The sequence below is a fragment of the Ambystoma mexicanum genome, chromosome 9 (genome assembly GCF_040938575.1).
Source record: "Ambystoma mexicanum isolate Mex_15411 chromosome 9, UKY_AmexF1_1, whole genome shotgun sequence".
In the NCBI taxonomy this organism is placed as follows: Eukaryota; Metazoa; Chordata; class Amphibia; order Caudata; family Ambystomatidae; genus Ambystoma; species Ambystoma mexicanum.
The window spans coordinates 130,741,672-130,757,078 of record NC_090931.1 but is presented as its reverse complement, the minus strand read 5'-3'; the positions used below and the strand labels follow the sequence as shown (position 1 = coordinate 130,757,078).

The 15,407-nt window shown below is 48.2% G+C and overlaps 1 protein-coding gene across 6 annotated transcripts in view; it reads left to right on the top strand.

Moving 5' to 3' along the window:
• DIXDC1 (DIX domain containing 1) overlaps positions 1 to 15,407 on the top strand; it is a 560,841-nt gene that overhangs the window by 474,697 nt on the left and 70,737 nt on the right. For all 6 annotated transcript variants that reach the window (XR_011274537.1, XM_069614294.1, XM_069614291.1 and 3 more), the window contains 2 exons: positions 14,730 to 14,819; positions 15,206 to 15,259. Coding sequence is in view for 5 of the 6 variants with exons in the window: in XM_069614294.1 (XP_069470395.1) it covers positions 14,730 to 14,819; positions 15,206 to 15,259 (144 nt within the window). In the remaining variant the exon portion in view is untranslated. The remainder of the gene's footprint in view (positions 1 to 14,729; positions 14,820 to 15,205; positions 15,260 to 15,407) is intronic.

Genomic DNA, 15,407 nt, shown 5'->3' with positions numbered 1-15,407 from the left:
GACAGAAGTAATACACTCATGGCTTACACCGTGCCCAGCATTCACAGGCCTTGGAAGAAGGGCGTGCCATGTGCCTACTGCGGGAAGGGGTATGCTTGGCGCTGTACTGCGGAGGTCATCGATAATGTCATTGGTCTCATTGTCGTTAGCAATAGTGTCCTTGAAGGCAAGTCCCTTTTTGCGCACACTCCAGAATAAAGACAACCTGCGTGTTGCCTGATAACGCGGATTACTCCCCCTTGTATGTTACATCACCTCATATGGTGTTCGTTTTACTTGGACGCGCCTGGGGGGGGGGGGGCGGGGGGATGGGCTCATTTCCATCCCAACATTTGCATTGCAAGCCGCTCCTGCTGAATTTCCCTTTCTTTTCTTTTAGGTTTTGCATCGTAACCAATTGAACCTTCAATTGGTGTTTTTTCCTATTGTAAGTTCACTACCGCGGTTTCCCATATAAAAATACCAGAGACCTCAAACTTCCCATCACCATTTTGTTCGTGAAGTGTGTGGGTTTAAATATGTGTTGGGATTCGCGGACCTTTGAATACGTGTGTGGTTGCAGCGTAGCATGGGAGGCCAGCAGTTCCTGGCAAAGATGGCCTGGTTCTAAAGCAAGGAGGTACTCATTCAGACGCGTGGGGGTGGCTGGTGAGTTACACGGAGTCAAGAGCTTCCAGGCGGTGAGGTCTGCAGAAAAATTACTCCCAGGAAGGCCTGGGAGCCGCCGACGCTGGGTAATCAGTGCCACAGCAAAGACAGAGCTGGAGACTGACGTCCCTCCTCCCAGAAAGGGGGTGGGGGCTCGCACCTCTGTGGCCCAGTCGCCTTCTGTTTGCATTGGGGGTGTCCGCTTTGCCCCATTGTGAACATGGTTTTGTGCTGAAGCAAAGAAAGGCCCATTGTCCCCCGTCCCCACTCGGCAGAGCCTGGGTCTCGCAGACGGTCATTGGAAGGGGGTGAGGGGTGAGGCTGGAGGAGACGAGGACACAGAGGGGCAGCAGGGAACATAAAGCCCGGAATATATTTGCATAATGCAAGCTGTGAAAGTTTGGGATATTTCAACAGGCAAAGAAACGTATTTTAATTTCCAGACTGTTCTCATGGCAGTCCAGCCGATGTACTTTGGATGGAAGATAGATCGATTTAAATAGATTTCTTTGTTCACAAGGTGCCTACTACCAACTTCAATTAATCCTGGAGCTTTTTACACAATGGGGGTTATTTTACCCAAGGCAATTTCCCTAATTTCCTCTGAGGATGACGGGTGAGTCCTCATATCTCGGATTTTAAATTGAACCCGGATCTCTGACCCACTAAGTTGTCTGATTCTCAACCCACTAAGCTGTTTTACTGAGCAGCCCACTGTATTTTTTTTTTTTTTAGATAAAGCTGATATAATATTGCAGCTGCTCGCTCCAGAAAAATCCCCTTCCCTGGAAAATGAGTCAATAAGAAACCTCTCCAAAGTGCACAATTTAATAAATGTCGCCCCCGGGGCTGTGCAGCGCGCAGGCGGTCGCTGCTGGAGGAGCCTCATGTTAAACCCCTTTGGTTGTGCGTGTTACTGGGCACTGCTGCCTTCCTCTGGCTGGGAGTGCTTCGAGCCCATGTCTGGCCAGGAGACACATGCATGCCTGCTGCCTGCATCTCTGTGGCAATGCCAAGTGCGCCTCCTGGGATGCTGCATTCCTAGTCAGATGCTGGTGGCGTTCCTGGCAGCTGGTGACGCCAGTAGAAAACAAAAAATGCAGGCGCTCTCGTGCCAGCAGCTCTTAGCCACCGGGAATGCTTAAGGGTGGAATTCCATTCCATTGTTTGAATTTCGTCGGTGCTATGACGTAAGGGCAACAAGCACTTGAACTTCCAGTTTGGCCACACTAGTGGGCCGCATTCCTGCTGCACAAATAAACGACCCCAGGTCTGACTGTCGTATTGCGCTTCATCACTGAGGTACAGCTTTGTGCACTAGCAAGGGGCTGAGGTCTGGGCAGAGCTAATCCACTCCAAGAGACTCACAAATGGTTGAGCCAACGTTTAGAACCTCCGGGGACTTTTCTTGCTAGCATTCCATTCCATCCACCTCTGGGACTTCTCTTGGTAGCATTCCATTCCATCCACCTCTGGGGACTTCTTTTGATAGCATTCCATTTCATTGACCTCTGGGGACTTCTCTTGCTAGCATTCCATTCCATCCACCTCTGGGACTTCTCTTGCTAGCATCCCATTTCATCGACCTCTGGGGACTTCTCTTGGTACCATTCCATTTCACTGACCTCTGGGGACTTCTTTTGATAGCATTCCATTTCATTGACCTCTGGGGACTTCTCTTGCTAGCATTCCATTTCATCGACCTCTGGGGACTTCTCTTGCTAGCATTCCATTTCATTGACCTTCGACCTCTGGGGACTTCTCTTGCTAGCATTCCATTTCATTGACCTCTGGGGACCTCTCTTGCTAGCATTCCATTTCATCGACCTCTGGGGACCTCTCTTGCTAGCATTCCATTTCATCGACCTCTGGGGACCTCTCTTGCTAGCATTCCATTTCATCGACCTCTGGGGACTTCTCTATGTAGCATGCCATTTCATCGACCTCTGGGGACCTCTCTTGCTAGCATTCCATTTCATCGACCTCTGGGGACCTCTCTTGCTAGCATTCCATTTCATCGACCTCTGGGGACTTGTTTGTTTATTATTTGTAATGCGCAACATACCCTAAGGTAACAGGGCGCAGCAGATGCAAGAATATGTGAAGCTTTGTTACACAAGATTAATATTTACATAAGAGTATTAAATACATAAAGGTATATACAGAAAGAAAGAGTTTACACATAAGAGGTATATACAGATAGAACATATTTGGAGGACGGTGCAGGAGTGAAAATACAGGAGATGCATACAACTTACTATACTAGCAAAAAATACAGGTAGGGGTGGTAGTGAGGTAGGTGTGTAGAGGTATGCAGAAGGGGAGGGGTGGTTATGGCTACTTGTAGCGGGTCCTGAATACTTGCTGCATTTAGGTGAGCATATGCTTACAACCACTTCTATATTTGATGGGCTTTCCCTTTCAGTCATAGGATAGTATTGGTCCTAAAGTTTAGGTAGGGGAGGTCAGATCTCAGTGTGGGAGGTAGGGAGTTCCACAATTTAGCTGCTTTCACCGGGAAACTGTTGCCGCTGATGGTGGAACGATTGAAATTAGGGATAGCAAGGCGATCTTTATAGGCTGTTCTAGAGGGTCTCAAGGAGATCTGTCTATGGAATCTATTGATCAGGTAAGATGGTGCAGCGTTTTTAAGGGTTTTGTAGGTGAGTGAGAGGGTTTTTAAGTGGAATTTATCCATAGTTGGGAGCCAGGTATTCCGTCGGCTACTCTCAGAGATGTGATCTCTTCTGGAGAGGCCCAATGCCGCTCTAAGGGCATTATTTTGTAGGGTTTGGATTTTTCTAGTGGTAGCTTTAGTTGTCCCAAGATAAAGGGCGTTGCAATAATCAAGGCGGGACAGGATGAGGGCTCTGGCCAGGGTGGTGCAACTGGCGTCAGATAAAAATGGTTTAGCTGTGCGGATGAGTTTGCACATATAGGCCGAGGAGGACGCTAGAGAGTTAACCTGTTTGGCAAATGAGATTTTAGAGTCTAGGTAAAAGCCTAGCGTTTTTACCTCTTGTCCTACTTTGATGGTATTGCCATCAATTGAGAATGAAGAGTAAACTGGTCCTAGTTTTTTTAGGCTGGGGGTAGTGCCCAGAATGATGAGTTCAGTTTTATCATCATTCAGGCATAGCCCATGTGTGGCCATCCATGCCTGGATGATGATGTAGACTCTATTCACCAAGGCCAAATCCTTTTCATAATCCCAAGAAAGCGGGAGGAGGATCTGGGTATCGTCTGCATAGTTAGTGTAGGTGATACCGAGATGATCCAGATTATCGAAGAGGGGCTTGGTAAAAATGTTGTACAATGTGGGCGAGACACAGGAACCCTGGGGGACACCACAAGTGATAGGTATGGGGTCAGCAGCTGCAGCAGGCGAGAAAACCCTCATGGTTCTGCCATTTAGGAAGGATCTAATCCAAGTAATTGCGTTATCAGAGAAGTGTGCAGCTGAGTTGAGATGGTTGCATAAGATGGTGTGATCGACCAGGTCGAATGCGGCCGAAAGGTCAAGGAGGAGGAGTAAGGCAGCTTTGCCGTTATCTCTACACTCGTCAACTTGGGTCATAAGGTTGATATGTGCTGTCTCTGTTCCGTGTTGGGGACAGAAGCCTGATTGTCTGGCTCCTAGTAAATAGTGTACTTCCAGGTGTTTTTGGATTTGTACATAGGCAACCTTATCCAGAATTTTTAGGAGGAAGGATACAGTCGTGATTGGCCTGTAGTTGGTTGGAACGGAAGGGTAAAGAGTGTTTTTTTTTTTAGAAGTGGAAGTACCCCAGATTGTTTCAGATTAGTGGGGATGGTGCCAGTAGAGAAGGACTCGTTGACAAGCTTTGTGATGAAGGGGGAGAGGTCTCGGGCTGCCTCTTTAATAAGCTGTGCCGGGCAGAGGACGCCCTGACAGTTAGATGGTTTCAGTGACAGGATGATTCATTCCACTTCCAGGATAGAGACTTTAGAAACGTTGAATCGGGTGGATTCATTAGCAGTCATGCTCTCATTTGTTTTAGGAGGAGGAGAGTCATTTAAGGAGGATCCTTTGCTGGAAATCTTATATTGTAAGGTGGATATTTTGTTGGCTAATGGATCTCTTGGTAGAATTCCATTTCATCAACCTCTGGACAATTCTCTTGCTAGCATTCCATTTCATTGACCTCTGGGGACTTCTCTATGTAGCATTCCATTTCATCGACCTCTGGACACTTCTCTTGCTAGCATTCCATTTCATCGACCTCTGGGGACTTCTCTATGTAGCATTCCATTTCATCGACCTCTGGGGACTTCTCTTGCTAGCATTCCATTTCATCGACCTCTGGGGACTTCTTTTGGTAACATTCCATTTCATCGACCTCTGGGGACTTCTCTATGTAGCATTCCATTTCATCGACCTCTGGGGACTTCCCTATGTAGCATTCCATTTCATCGACCTCTGGGGACTTCTCTTGCTAGCATTCCATTTCATCGACCTCTGGGGACTTCTCTTGGTAGAATTCCATTTCATCAACCTCTGGAGACTTCTCTATGTAGCATTCCATTTCATCGACCTCTGGGGATTTATCTTGGTAGAATTCCATTTCATTAACCTCTGGAGACTTCTCTATGTAGCATTCCATTTCATCGACCTCTGGGGACTTCTCTTGGTAGAATTCCATTTCATCGACCTCTAGGGACTTCTCTTGGTAGAATTCCATTTCATCAACCTCTGGAGACTTCTCTTGGTAGAATTCCATTTCATCAACCTCTGGAGACTTCTCTATGTAGCATTCCATTTCATCGACCTCTGGGGACTTCTCTTGGTAGAATTCCATTTCATCGACCTCTGTGGACTTCTCTATGTAGCATTCCATTTCATCGACCTCTGGGGACTTCTCTATGTAGCATTCCATTTCATCGACCTCTGGGGACTTCTCTTGCTAGCATTCCATTTCATCGACCTCTGGGGACTTCTCTATGTAGCATTCCATTTCATCGACCTCTGGGGACTTCTGTTGGTAGCATTCCATTTCATCGACCTCTGGGGACTTCCCTATGTAGCATTCCATTTCATCGACCTCTGGGGACTTCTCTATGTAGCATTCCATTTCATCGACCTCTGGACACTTCTCTTGCTAGCATTCCATTTCATCGACCTCTGGGGACTTCTCTATGTAGCATTCCATTTCATCGACCTCTGGGGACTTCTTTTGGTAACATTCCATTTCATCGACCTCTGGGGACTTCTCTATGTAGCATTCCATTTCATCGACCTCTGAGGACTTCCCTAGGTAGCATTCCATTTCATCGACCTCTGGGGACTTCTCTTGCTAGCATTCCATTTCATCGACCTCTAGGGACTTTAGCATTCTATTTCATCGACCTCTGGGGACTACTCTATGTAGCATTCCATTTCATCGACCTCTGGGGACTTCTCTTGCTAGCATTCCATTTCATCGACCTCTGGAGACTTCTCTATGTAGCATTCCATTTCATCGACCTCTGGGGACTTCTCTTGGTAGAATTCCATTTCATCGACCTCTGGGGACTTCTCTATGTAGCATTCCATTTCATCGACCTCTGGAGACTTCTCTATGTAGCATTCCATTTCATCGACCTCTGGGGACTTCTCTTGGTAGAATTCCATTTCATCGACCTCTGGGGACTTCTTTTGGTAACATTCCATTTCATCGACCTCTGGGGACTTCTCTATGTAGCATTCCATTTCATCGACCTCTGGGGACTTCTGTTGGTAGCATTCCATTTCATCGACCTCTACGGACTTCTCTTGGTAGCATTCTATTTCATCGACCTCTGGGGACTTCTCTTGCTAGCATTCCATTTCATCGACCTCTGGGGACTTCTCTGTGTAGCATTCCATTTCATAGACCTCTGGGGACTTCTCTATGTAGCATTCCATTTCATCGACCTCTGGGGACTTCTCTTGCTAGCATTCCATTTCATCGACCTCTGGGGACTTCTCTTGGTAGAATTCCATTTCATCAACCTCTGGAGACTTCTCTATGTAGCATTCCATTTCATCGACCTCTGGGGACTTCTCTTGGTAGAATTCCATTTCATCGACCTCTGGGGACTTCTCTATGTAGCATTCCATGTCATCGACCTCTGGGGACTTCTCTATGTAGCATTCCATTTCATCGACCTCTGGGGACTTCTCTTGGTAGAATTCCATTTCATCAACCTCTGGAGACTTCTCTATGTAGCATTCCATTTCATCGACCTCTGGGGACTTCTCTTGGTAGAATTCCATTTCATCGACCTCTGGGGACTTCTCTATGTAGCATTCCATGTCATCGACCTCTGGGGACTTCTCTATGTAGCATTCCATTTCATCGACCTCTGGGGACTTCTCTTGCTAGCATTCCATTTCATCGACCTCTGGGGACTTCTTTTGGTAACATTCCATTTCATCGACCTCTGGGGACTTCTCTATGTAGCATTCCATTTCATCGACCTCTGGGGACTTCTCTATGTAGCATTCCATTTCATCGACCTCTACGGACTTCTCTTGGTAGCATTCTATTTCATCGACCTCTGGGGACTTTTCTTGCTAGCATTCCATTTCATCGACCTCTGGGGACTTCTCTGTGTAGCATTCCATTTCATAGACCTCTGGGGACTTCTCTATGTAGCATTCCATTTTATTGACCTCTGGGGACTTCTCTATGTAGCATTCCATTTCATCGACCTCTGGGGACTTCTCTTGCTAGCATTCCATTTCATCGACCTCTAGGGACTTCTCTTGCTAGCATTCCATTTCATCGACCTCTGGGGACTTCTCTTGGTAGCATTCTGTTTCATCGACCTCTGGGGACTTATCTTGGTAGCATTCCATTTCATCGATTTATTTTCATCTCATCAGCCATTATAGGGAACACACCCGATGCAAATCTGTATTTACCTGCCCCAAGTGGTCAGTGCAGCCCAACTTTCCAGGTTATGTCTCTCCCTCTCCTCCCCCAAACACGACAAGAATGAAAGCCAGATATGTTACTGCAGAGATTTCCAGCACCCACAAAGTCTGTGACAAGATGAACCCACTCAAGGTATAACGCTGCCTTTCACACAAGCGGCAAGACACCCCCACCCCTTTTTGCCACAAATTCCGAGCACACAAATTAAAAAAATCCCAACCTCAGTCGACAGCCTCCGCTTATTCTGAGATACTGATAAACGGTTGTGACTTGTACTCTTGGACCTTACGGTGGCCAACCACTCGGCTTTCCGTTATTCCTTTTAAGGAGAAATCTGCTGATGCTTAATCGTTTCTAATTCTGTTAAGCAGAGCCTTTCTGTACCATCCGTCCTCTAAACCCAACTCTACCCACCTTTAAATACTCTGCCACAGACTACCAAGTGTCAGGCAATACCACGCAAAACCCCACCAGCCTCATACAGCTCCTTGTGAAACTCGGGCATGGGAATGCACAACCTGTGGCTCTCCAGATGTATTAGACTACAACTCCCATGATCCATTATCATTGACTATGCTGGCAAGGGCTGATTGGATCTGTAGTCCAAAACATCTGCAAGCCACTGACCTACCAGATGAGTCCTACGTGGGACGCAACTCTTCCAGCCATTGACTTTCATTTACCATAATAAATACAAAAAAGCTTTTGGGAGTTGTATTCTTTCTTAACTTCAATTTAAGCATGTTGAACTTAGGCACCAGATGCATAGTTAGATCAGTGTCTGCAGCCTGTGGCTCTCCTGATGTTTTGGACCACATCTCCCATGATCCTTCACCATTTACTATTGTGGTTAGGGTTGATGGGATTTGCAGTCCAAAAGACCTGGAGAGCCAAAGGTTGCAGATCCATTAAGTTATCTTCCATTTGTATTGATATACAGTGAAAAAAGACGAGCCTGTGTATCCTCTGGATTCACTTTCAGTATTATTCATGCTTAAATCAGGTCCTTTGTTCTACATCCCTTTCACCAAAGAAATAGTGCCATTTAATGGTGTGCCTTTTATATAATGGTTACGCCCAAGCACTTTACGTGGAACATATTTACATACACCATCACCCAACCGAAGCTGTTACTCATTTATCGACCTTGCAAGGATGAAAGCCTGCGTTGGCCTTGCCGGGATTCGAAGCTGAAACCTGCAGATCACACACCGATCGCAGCAGCGAGTGCTGAACCCACTAAGCTATCTTGCCATATATTAAAACCAACGACAAAAAAAATGAAAAAGAGCTTAAAAATGATATTGACCAATCTTAAATTACTTCAAAACTATAACCAGTTCAATTGAGGGCCATGTCAAACACAAATATTAATAAATCTATTCCTTATAAAATATCTGTAGTCATAAAAATACCTTAAATAAGCAAAACACACAAGTAATGTGGACTTCTGAGCCAATGTTATCGTGCACACGGGCAGGTGTGTGAATTGCTGTGTTCCCGCGTCCCAGGCGTCACCATTTACGCTCTAGTTCTGCAGATAAAACAAAATGGCGCACATACAGGCGAGTGCATTTCACTCTATGGCCTATTCCCGGTTTTTTGTAGGAATATGGGCAACCACGCTCTTCCTGCGCCTGCCCCCGATCCGGTTTAGGACCTTCCCAGCTATGCTCACACGCTGGGTTCACCCCATGCCACCTTTCCCTGCTAGGGGGTTCTGTGGCAGAGGGAGTGTGAGAAGGAGGGGCTCAGCACTGGCTTTAGAGGGGCTCCCTTTTCACACCACCAGTAAATGCCCTAAAGGTTACTGGGTGGATGCAAGTCCTGCCAGGCGAGCTGTTTACTGGAAGTGTCTGAACGATGCCCTTTTCTGCTATTACACCATTGCCAAGCCACCAAAGCGCTCAGAAGCCAACATGACAGCATCTATAAGGCATCAACATCTATCGGCGTGGGTCGTCCTTCTACCAGCCCATCCACTCTGCATTTAAGGGCATCGTGCAAGGAGAAGCCCCTAGGTTCGGGGAGTAAAGTGCCATCGCCCGTCGCAAACGAAGGCCTCTTGCCTGCAGCTGCGCCACTTGAGTGACGATGAAACCGCGTGAGCACACATTCTATTGAAATATCCATCCCGCCTCGCCTGGCTTTTGATATCGCCTTTGATGAGGGTGCGCGTGAAACTGCCAGGAAATGACTTATGCGCTCCCAATGGTCAGTCCAATAGCGGGGCCCATGAGTACGTGTGCTTAACCCTGTGTGCGTGTGGTCAGTGAGTAAGAGGAAGTGCCCCAACGATGGACAGCAAGTTTTCCCTGGCTCACCCCGTGGTCATGGCGGCTGAGCAGCCAACGAAGGGAGAAGGGCAGTAGAGGTATACAACATTACATTCTTTTCCTTTATCACTTTCTCATAGGCTGCTAGTTCAGCCAATCGGGAGGCTCGGAACGCGGTCCACAACACCTGAAAATAGACCGTATTTTCGATGCCCATCTCACTATCCCTCGCTCCCATCATCCAACATGCACTGACTTGACCTCTGCTCATACCTGCCTACATTCTCAAACGCACAACCCGAAGAGTGGCGTCACACATGCCCCGCCCCCTTCTCCAAGACCCCGCCCACCCGACGCGAGCACTTTACCCAAAAAAAAAGAAAACGGGGCAGGGAATGCATGATATGTGGAATACGAAATAGAAGACTAAAGTGCAGTGTTTGTGATGCCAGTGAGGGGTGTTTGTCTCCAAACTGTCTTTTTCTTTGAAGTGAGTCTAGTTTGTGCGTGTGCACGTCACTCTCTTCACGTTAGCGCAGAAGAGGCTGCTAACAAGGGAACAGTGTGCCTGGCCTTTTGATCTGCCGCAGATCCTTAGTTTCTGGCCACACCTCAATGTTATTGTCCACAAACAGTGTGTTTGTAGCCAATCGCGTTGAGGTGTGTGCATATTTCCTCGGATTGCCGGTAATTCGAGGACTCCATGTTCTTCTGCGGAGACTCGGAGAAGAGCGATAAACCCAGACTAGGCGGGTATGCCTCTGCTACTGCTTTTCTTGACACAGGAATCTAGACTTGTGCCGCTGGTGCAGAGCATCATTTCTCTGGTGGCCATCTTGGAAAAGGATTCCTAAATATCAACTTCCTGGACCCTCATTCTTATCATTTGTGCAGGGTGAGTGAAGGAGAAAAGCGAGGATCATTAAGGGGGTGCAAGTAGCCTTCGACCTCTATTGTAAGCAGATGAGTGTTGAGGATAACCCTGTCCCCTGTTTGGGAGGATCATCTGGGAAGTTCAGCTGTACTTAGGAGCCCTGATAAAAGCTACGTCGAGGAGGCATAAGGCCTATTTTCCATGGTCTCTCTCCTTTGCCTCCTAATCTCCAAGAGAGCGGGTGAAAAGTATGGGAAAAAAACAGAGCCATAGAACAGAGAACCTTGCGGAGAGCTGACCGCCTCTTTCCTGTGTAACTCTGGCCCTCAGACGCGGAGGAGAGCCCTCTCCACTACGCTACTGAGCTGACTGAGCAAGCCTGCATGGATATTTCACAAGCAGCAGTGCAAGCACCGCTTCCGCAGAGCGGAAACGCAGACACCACGTCCGCTGCAACATGGAGGCCCAGGGTCCCACCCGCTATTCTTTCTTGATCAGGCAAGGCGTACACACTCACTGATGAGCATAGAGACCATCCCTGAAGATGGCCGGAAGAATGGGAGTCGCACAGAACTATGCGCACCTCTAACCTGACCTCAAATGACAGCGCCCTAAAGGCGGCAGCAAAACACAAGAGGTGATGGCTGGAAGGTCTCGAATAAATCTTAACCTCTGACATTGCTCCGGGCAACCCTGAAGACCATAGTTCTTCCCCTGCCAAGCCATGGCGGTACGGAAATCCTCCACTTGCTCGCAATATCCCAGCAAGTGGAACCACTTTTGCCACTGGAGTCTGTAGAAAGGCCTACAATCCCTTTGTTGCTTTCCTTGATCACATCCTCTCCTCAGTATCACATCTGGTGGGGATTGGTCCCTCTCCATTTTTGCTGAAGTTATCTCTCATCCATATCTTAGTGGCACTTTCTCAATGGTGAAAGGGGGTTCAATGCTTGGAATCCCAATGTGGCTTGGTCGTCTTTGGCTCATAAGCCATTTGGGCATTTGGCCTTGGCCGGCCTTTATTTAATGAGTTTGGAGTTGGCCTTCCTGGTAGCGGTCACTTTGCGCATCGATTAGGCTCTGACTTCACCCTTCCTTTGTACCTAAGGCTGTGTCCTCATTCCATCTGAACCAAGGAATCTCGCTGTCTGTCTTCTTCCCGAATCCTTCCTTCGTCATACGCTCAATACTCCAAATATAGAGGCAGCCTTCACATTCTGCATGGATGTCCAAAGGCCTTCCCGTCTTCAGAGCTGTTCCTCCCTTTGAGGTCCTCTCCTGGTCTCAAGGCTTCTAAGGCTTGACGCATATTGGCTGACGGCCTGTACGCTGCCTTGTTCCAAGTTGTAGAACATCCCTGAGGCTAATGTGTGCTCACATGATCAGGCCAAAGCAACTTCTGTGGCCTTCCAGCCCAATGTTCCCTTGAGAGACATCTTCAAGTGCTGATCTCTACAAATGGCTGCCTGCAGCCCATTAAGTTGGGGCTCCTTAAGGGGGCATGGCCGGCAGGTGACTTTCCCACACGTTCGACCAAACACCACCTTGATCTGCCCCGGCTCGTTTTACCACACCACTCTAGGCACTGGGTAGGAGTAAGTACACGCTACTAACCGTAGTGACTAATGTGCTCCTAGTCCTCAGTGCCCTTTCCTTCATACCGCCCTCTCTGAACCCCCTTGGGTTTTAGGACGTGGGGGGGGGCACATGCATTGGAGAGCCTGTGTGGCTGGCATGTCTGTCTACACACATTGAACACCCATGCTCTTCTTTTTTTAAATAAATGGAACATGCTCCAGTCCCCCAGTACTGGATGATATGTTGTGTTCGTATGGATGAAAGGGGACAGTGGATTAGGAGTACAGAAGCGACTATGGGTGTGGGGGGGGTGATACCTTGTACTTAACGCCCCCTGTACCCTGAGTATTCAGCCCCTCATGGCACAATTTAGAACTGAAAGGGAAGGCAATGCCGGGAAGACCATCTCGCCAGCCTATCAAGTAGCTAGCAGACATCTCCATTCCTGAGACAATAACACTAGGGGCTCATGCAAAGATGTCCGCCCGTCTGCATGTGATTGGCCAGCACTTACGCTCAATGTGTGCTTGATTTATCGATCTGCGAAGGATCAAAGGCTGGGTCTGATTTTCTGGCCTTCCAAATGCGAAGACTCCCAAATCCCTGCGGCAGGTGCATAGCCCTCTGAGCCGCCTCCACACCTATGATCCAGCAGTTTCCATGGTGATTAAAGGAGCTCACCTGCTAGAAGCCTGAGAACTGAGCCGCTGGAAAGGGATAGGGTTACTTAATCCTCAGTCATCCAGCCCGTCGCCCCCCCCCCCCCCCCCGCCGCCCTCGTTTCCCTGGTTCACGGGTCTTTAATGAGTGCTGGACATGCAGAAGCCCCTCTTCAGATCTTCAGAAAAGGCCAAACTCAGACCCCTGGGGAGGTGGGAAGGAATGACCAAAAGGATCAAATATACTGGGTTCTTGCAAAGTTTTCCAACTAGGGAAAGGGAATGCGGTCTACACTCTGCTTTACTGAATTTGCAGCCAGACGAGTTCAAATCCTGGATTCTGCCGTTGAACAAACTGTGTAATCTTGGACCAAGCTCTTGCCACACTTGTCCACCTTCTAAGAAAGCGAGTATGCGTGGACATATTGTGAGACAAATATTGAGGGCTTTTGATGAATCCTTCCAAATCCCAGCCCATGATATGTACCCTAATGTATCAATGCACAACGTGTAAATGCATTTCCCAGCTGTTCCCATCCTGTAACTAAGCTCCTTGCAAGTAACCGTGCCTCGGTGCCCAAGGGCTGCTGTGCGCTATACAAATGTAATAAATAGAATAATTGATCCTATCAGAATCCTTGGCTGGAGCACATGTGCTTTTTGATTGATTGATTCCGAGTGTGCTGCTAGGGTTCTGGAGAAGAGGACAGACAGACCTCTGCATGCTTGCCCACATGTTAAAACAGACCGCTGGCACTGAACTTGCACGTCTACCATATTGAAACATATATACTAACACACCCGGTACCAGTCAGGAAATGTCAGTCCATTCCTGATTTGAATTTTGCGTTATGGGGACTTTATATAATGGCGTAAAATGGGACTACAACTCCCAGACTCCAAAGTTAAAAGCAAGACTGGACTAGCATCCCCAGTATGGATCGGGCATGTTGAAATGGTTTCGTGCTACCATTTTGAACTATGTTTGAATTGCCGCAGTCGGGATTGCTCGGGTGTTCTCTTTGCACCGAGGGGACGGCCAGTGTAGTGTAGAGCAGGACTCCACATATAGCAACGTTGGCACTTTGAGGGGGTGACCGTATATTTCTAAGCTATAAGATGTCCCCATTATATGTTACCTTGATATTGTCAGAAACTGTTATGCTTACTTATTTGAAAGCCACCTCACCCCAAGGTGGCAGCTAAGCCGTGTTTTGAAAGCACCGTCTACTCACACAGGCCGTTTTGCAATATTTTATTGCAGGCACGCTGCCTGAATACCAACTATTTCTATTCATTTTGGGAGATGGCAGTTAACCTTTTTTTAATTTAAATTCTGGGACTTGTAGTCCTAACTTTCTTCGTGATAAATCCAGAAAACAAGCCCCAAATGTGAAGAAAAAAATAGGGCAGGGCTTTGATATTACTGGCAGAATGGGAAATGTTGCCAAATGTGATTTGGCAAGGTCGACAAGCAAGGATGGAGGCGAGCCCCTCCTCACACACCAGGATGCCGCAACAGAGCTTTGCATGCTGGGACTTGTAGGACCCTGATTGTAACGTAAACAGCAGGACCACAAGTCCAAATGGGTTAGGAGCTGTTGGCTAGAAAGCCAGGACTGGAAGAAGTGCTTGCATAACATGGGGCCCGTTGGCAGCCTGCCCTGTGCCCGCATTGCATTTCTCATTGTACCTTCTGGAGTCACCTGCATTGTACCTTCTGGAGTCACCTGCTGACAGTGTTGTGTTTCTTGCCCCCTCTGTTTCCGCCCAGGCCCTACTTCTGAACGGCTCCCTCCCGGAGGATGAGCAGGAAGGATCGTTTGCGCTCAGCGAGGACGGGACGTGCTCTGAGGAACAGCTGGTGAGTGGCGCTTTCCCACCGCGCAGCTCCCTAGAAAGCCTGTCTCCCTGCCTGCTTCCCTCCTTTCCTACCTCCCTCCCTGCCTGCCTGCTTACCTCGCTCCCTCCCTGCCTGCCTCCCTCCCTCGCTAACTACCTCCCTCCCTCCCTGCCTGCATACCTGCTTACCGCCCTCCCTGCTTAGATTCCTTCCTTCCTGCCTGCCTCCCTAGCTAACTACCTCCATCCCTCCCTGCATACCTGCTTACCGCCCTCCCTGCTTAGATTCCTTCCTTCCTGCCTGCCTGCCTGCCTACCTAGCTAACTACCTCCCTCCCTACCTCCTTGCCTGCCTCCCTCTCTGTCTGCCCACCATAGCTGACCTCTCTCCCTCTCTTTCGCCTGCAGGTGATCATCAAAAGTCGGCTGGACCAGAGCATGGAGGAGAACCAAGGGTTAAAGGTAGGACCTCTTTATAGTACACGGTGCTGCATCTCTCGGGTGGTGTATCGCGCGCTCTGATGTATTTGACCCAGTGTGGTCACTGGTCTAGCCAAGCATAGCACAGACCGGAAGTGAACCTATTTCTCGTTAAGTGGACAATATAGTC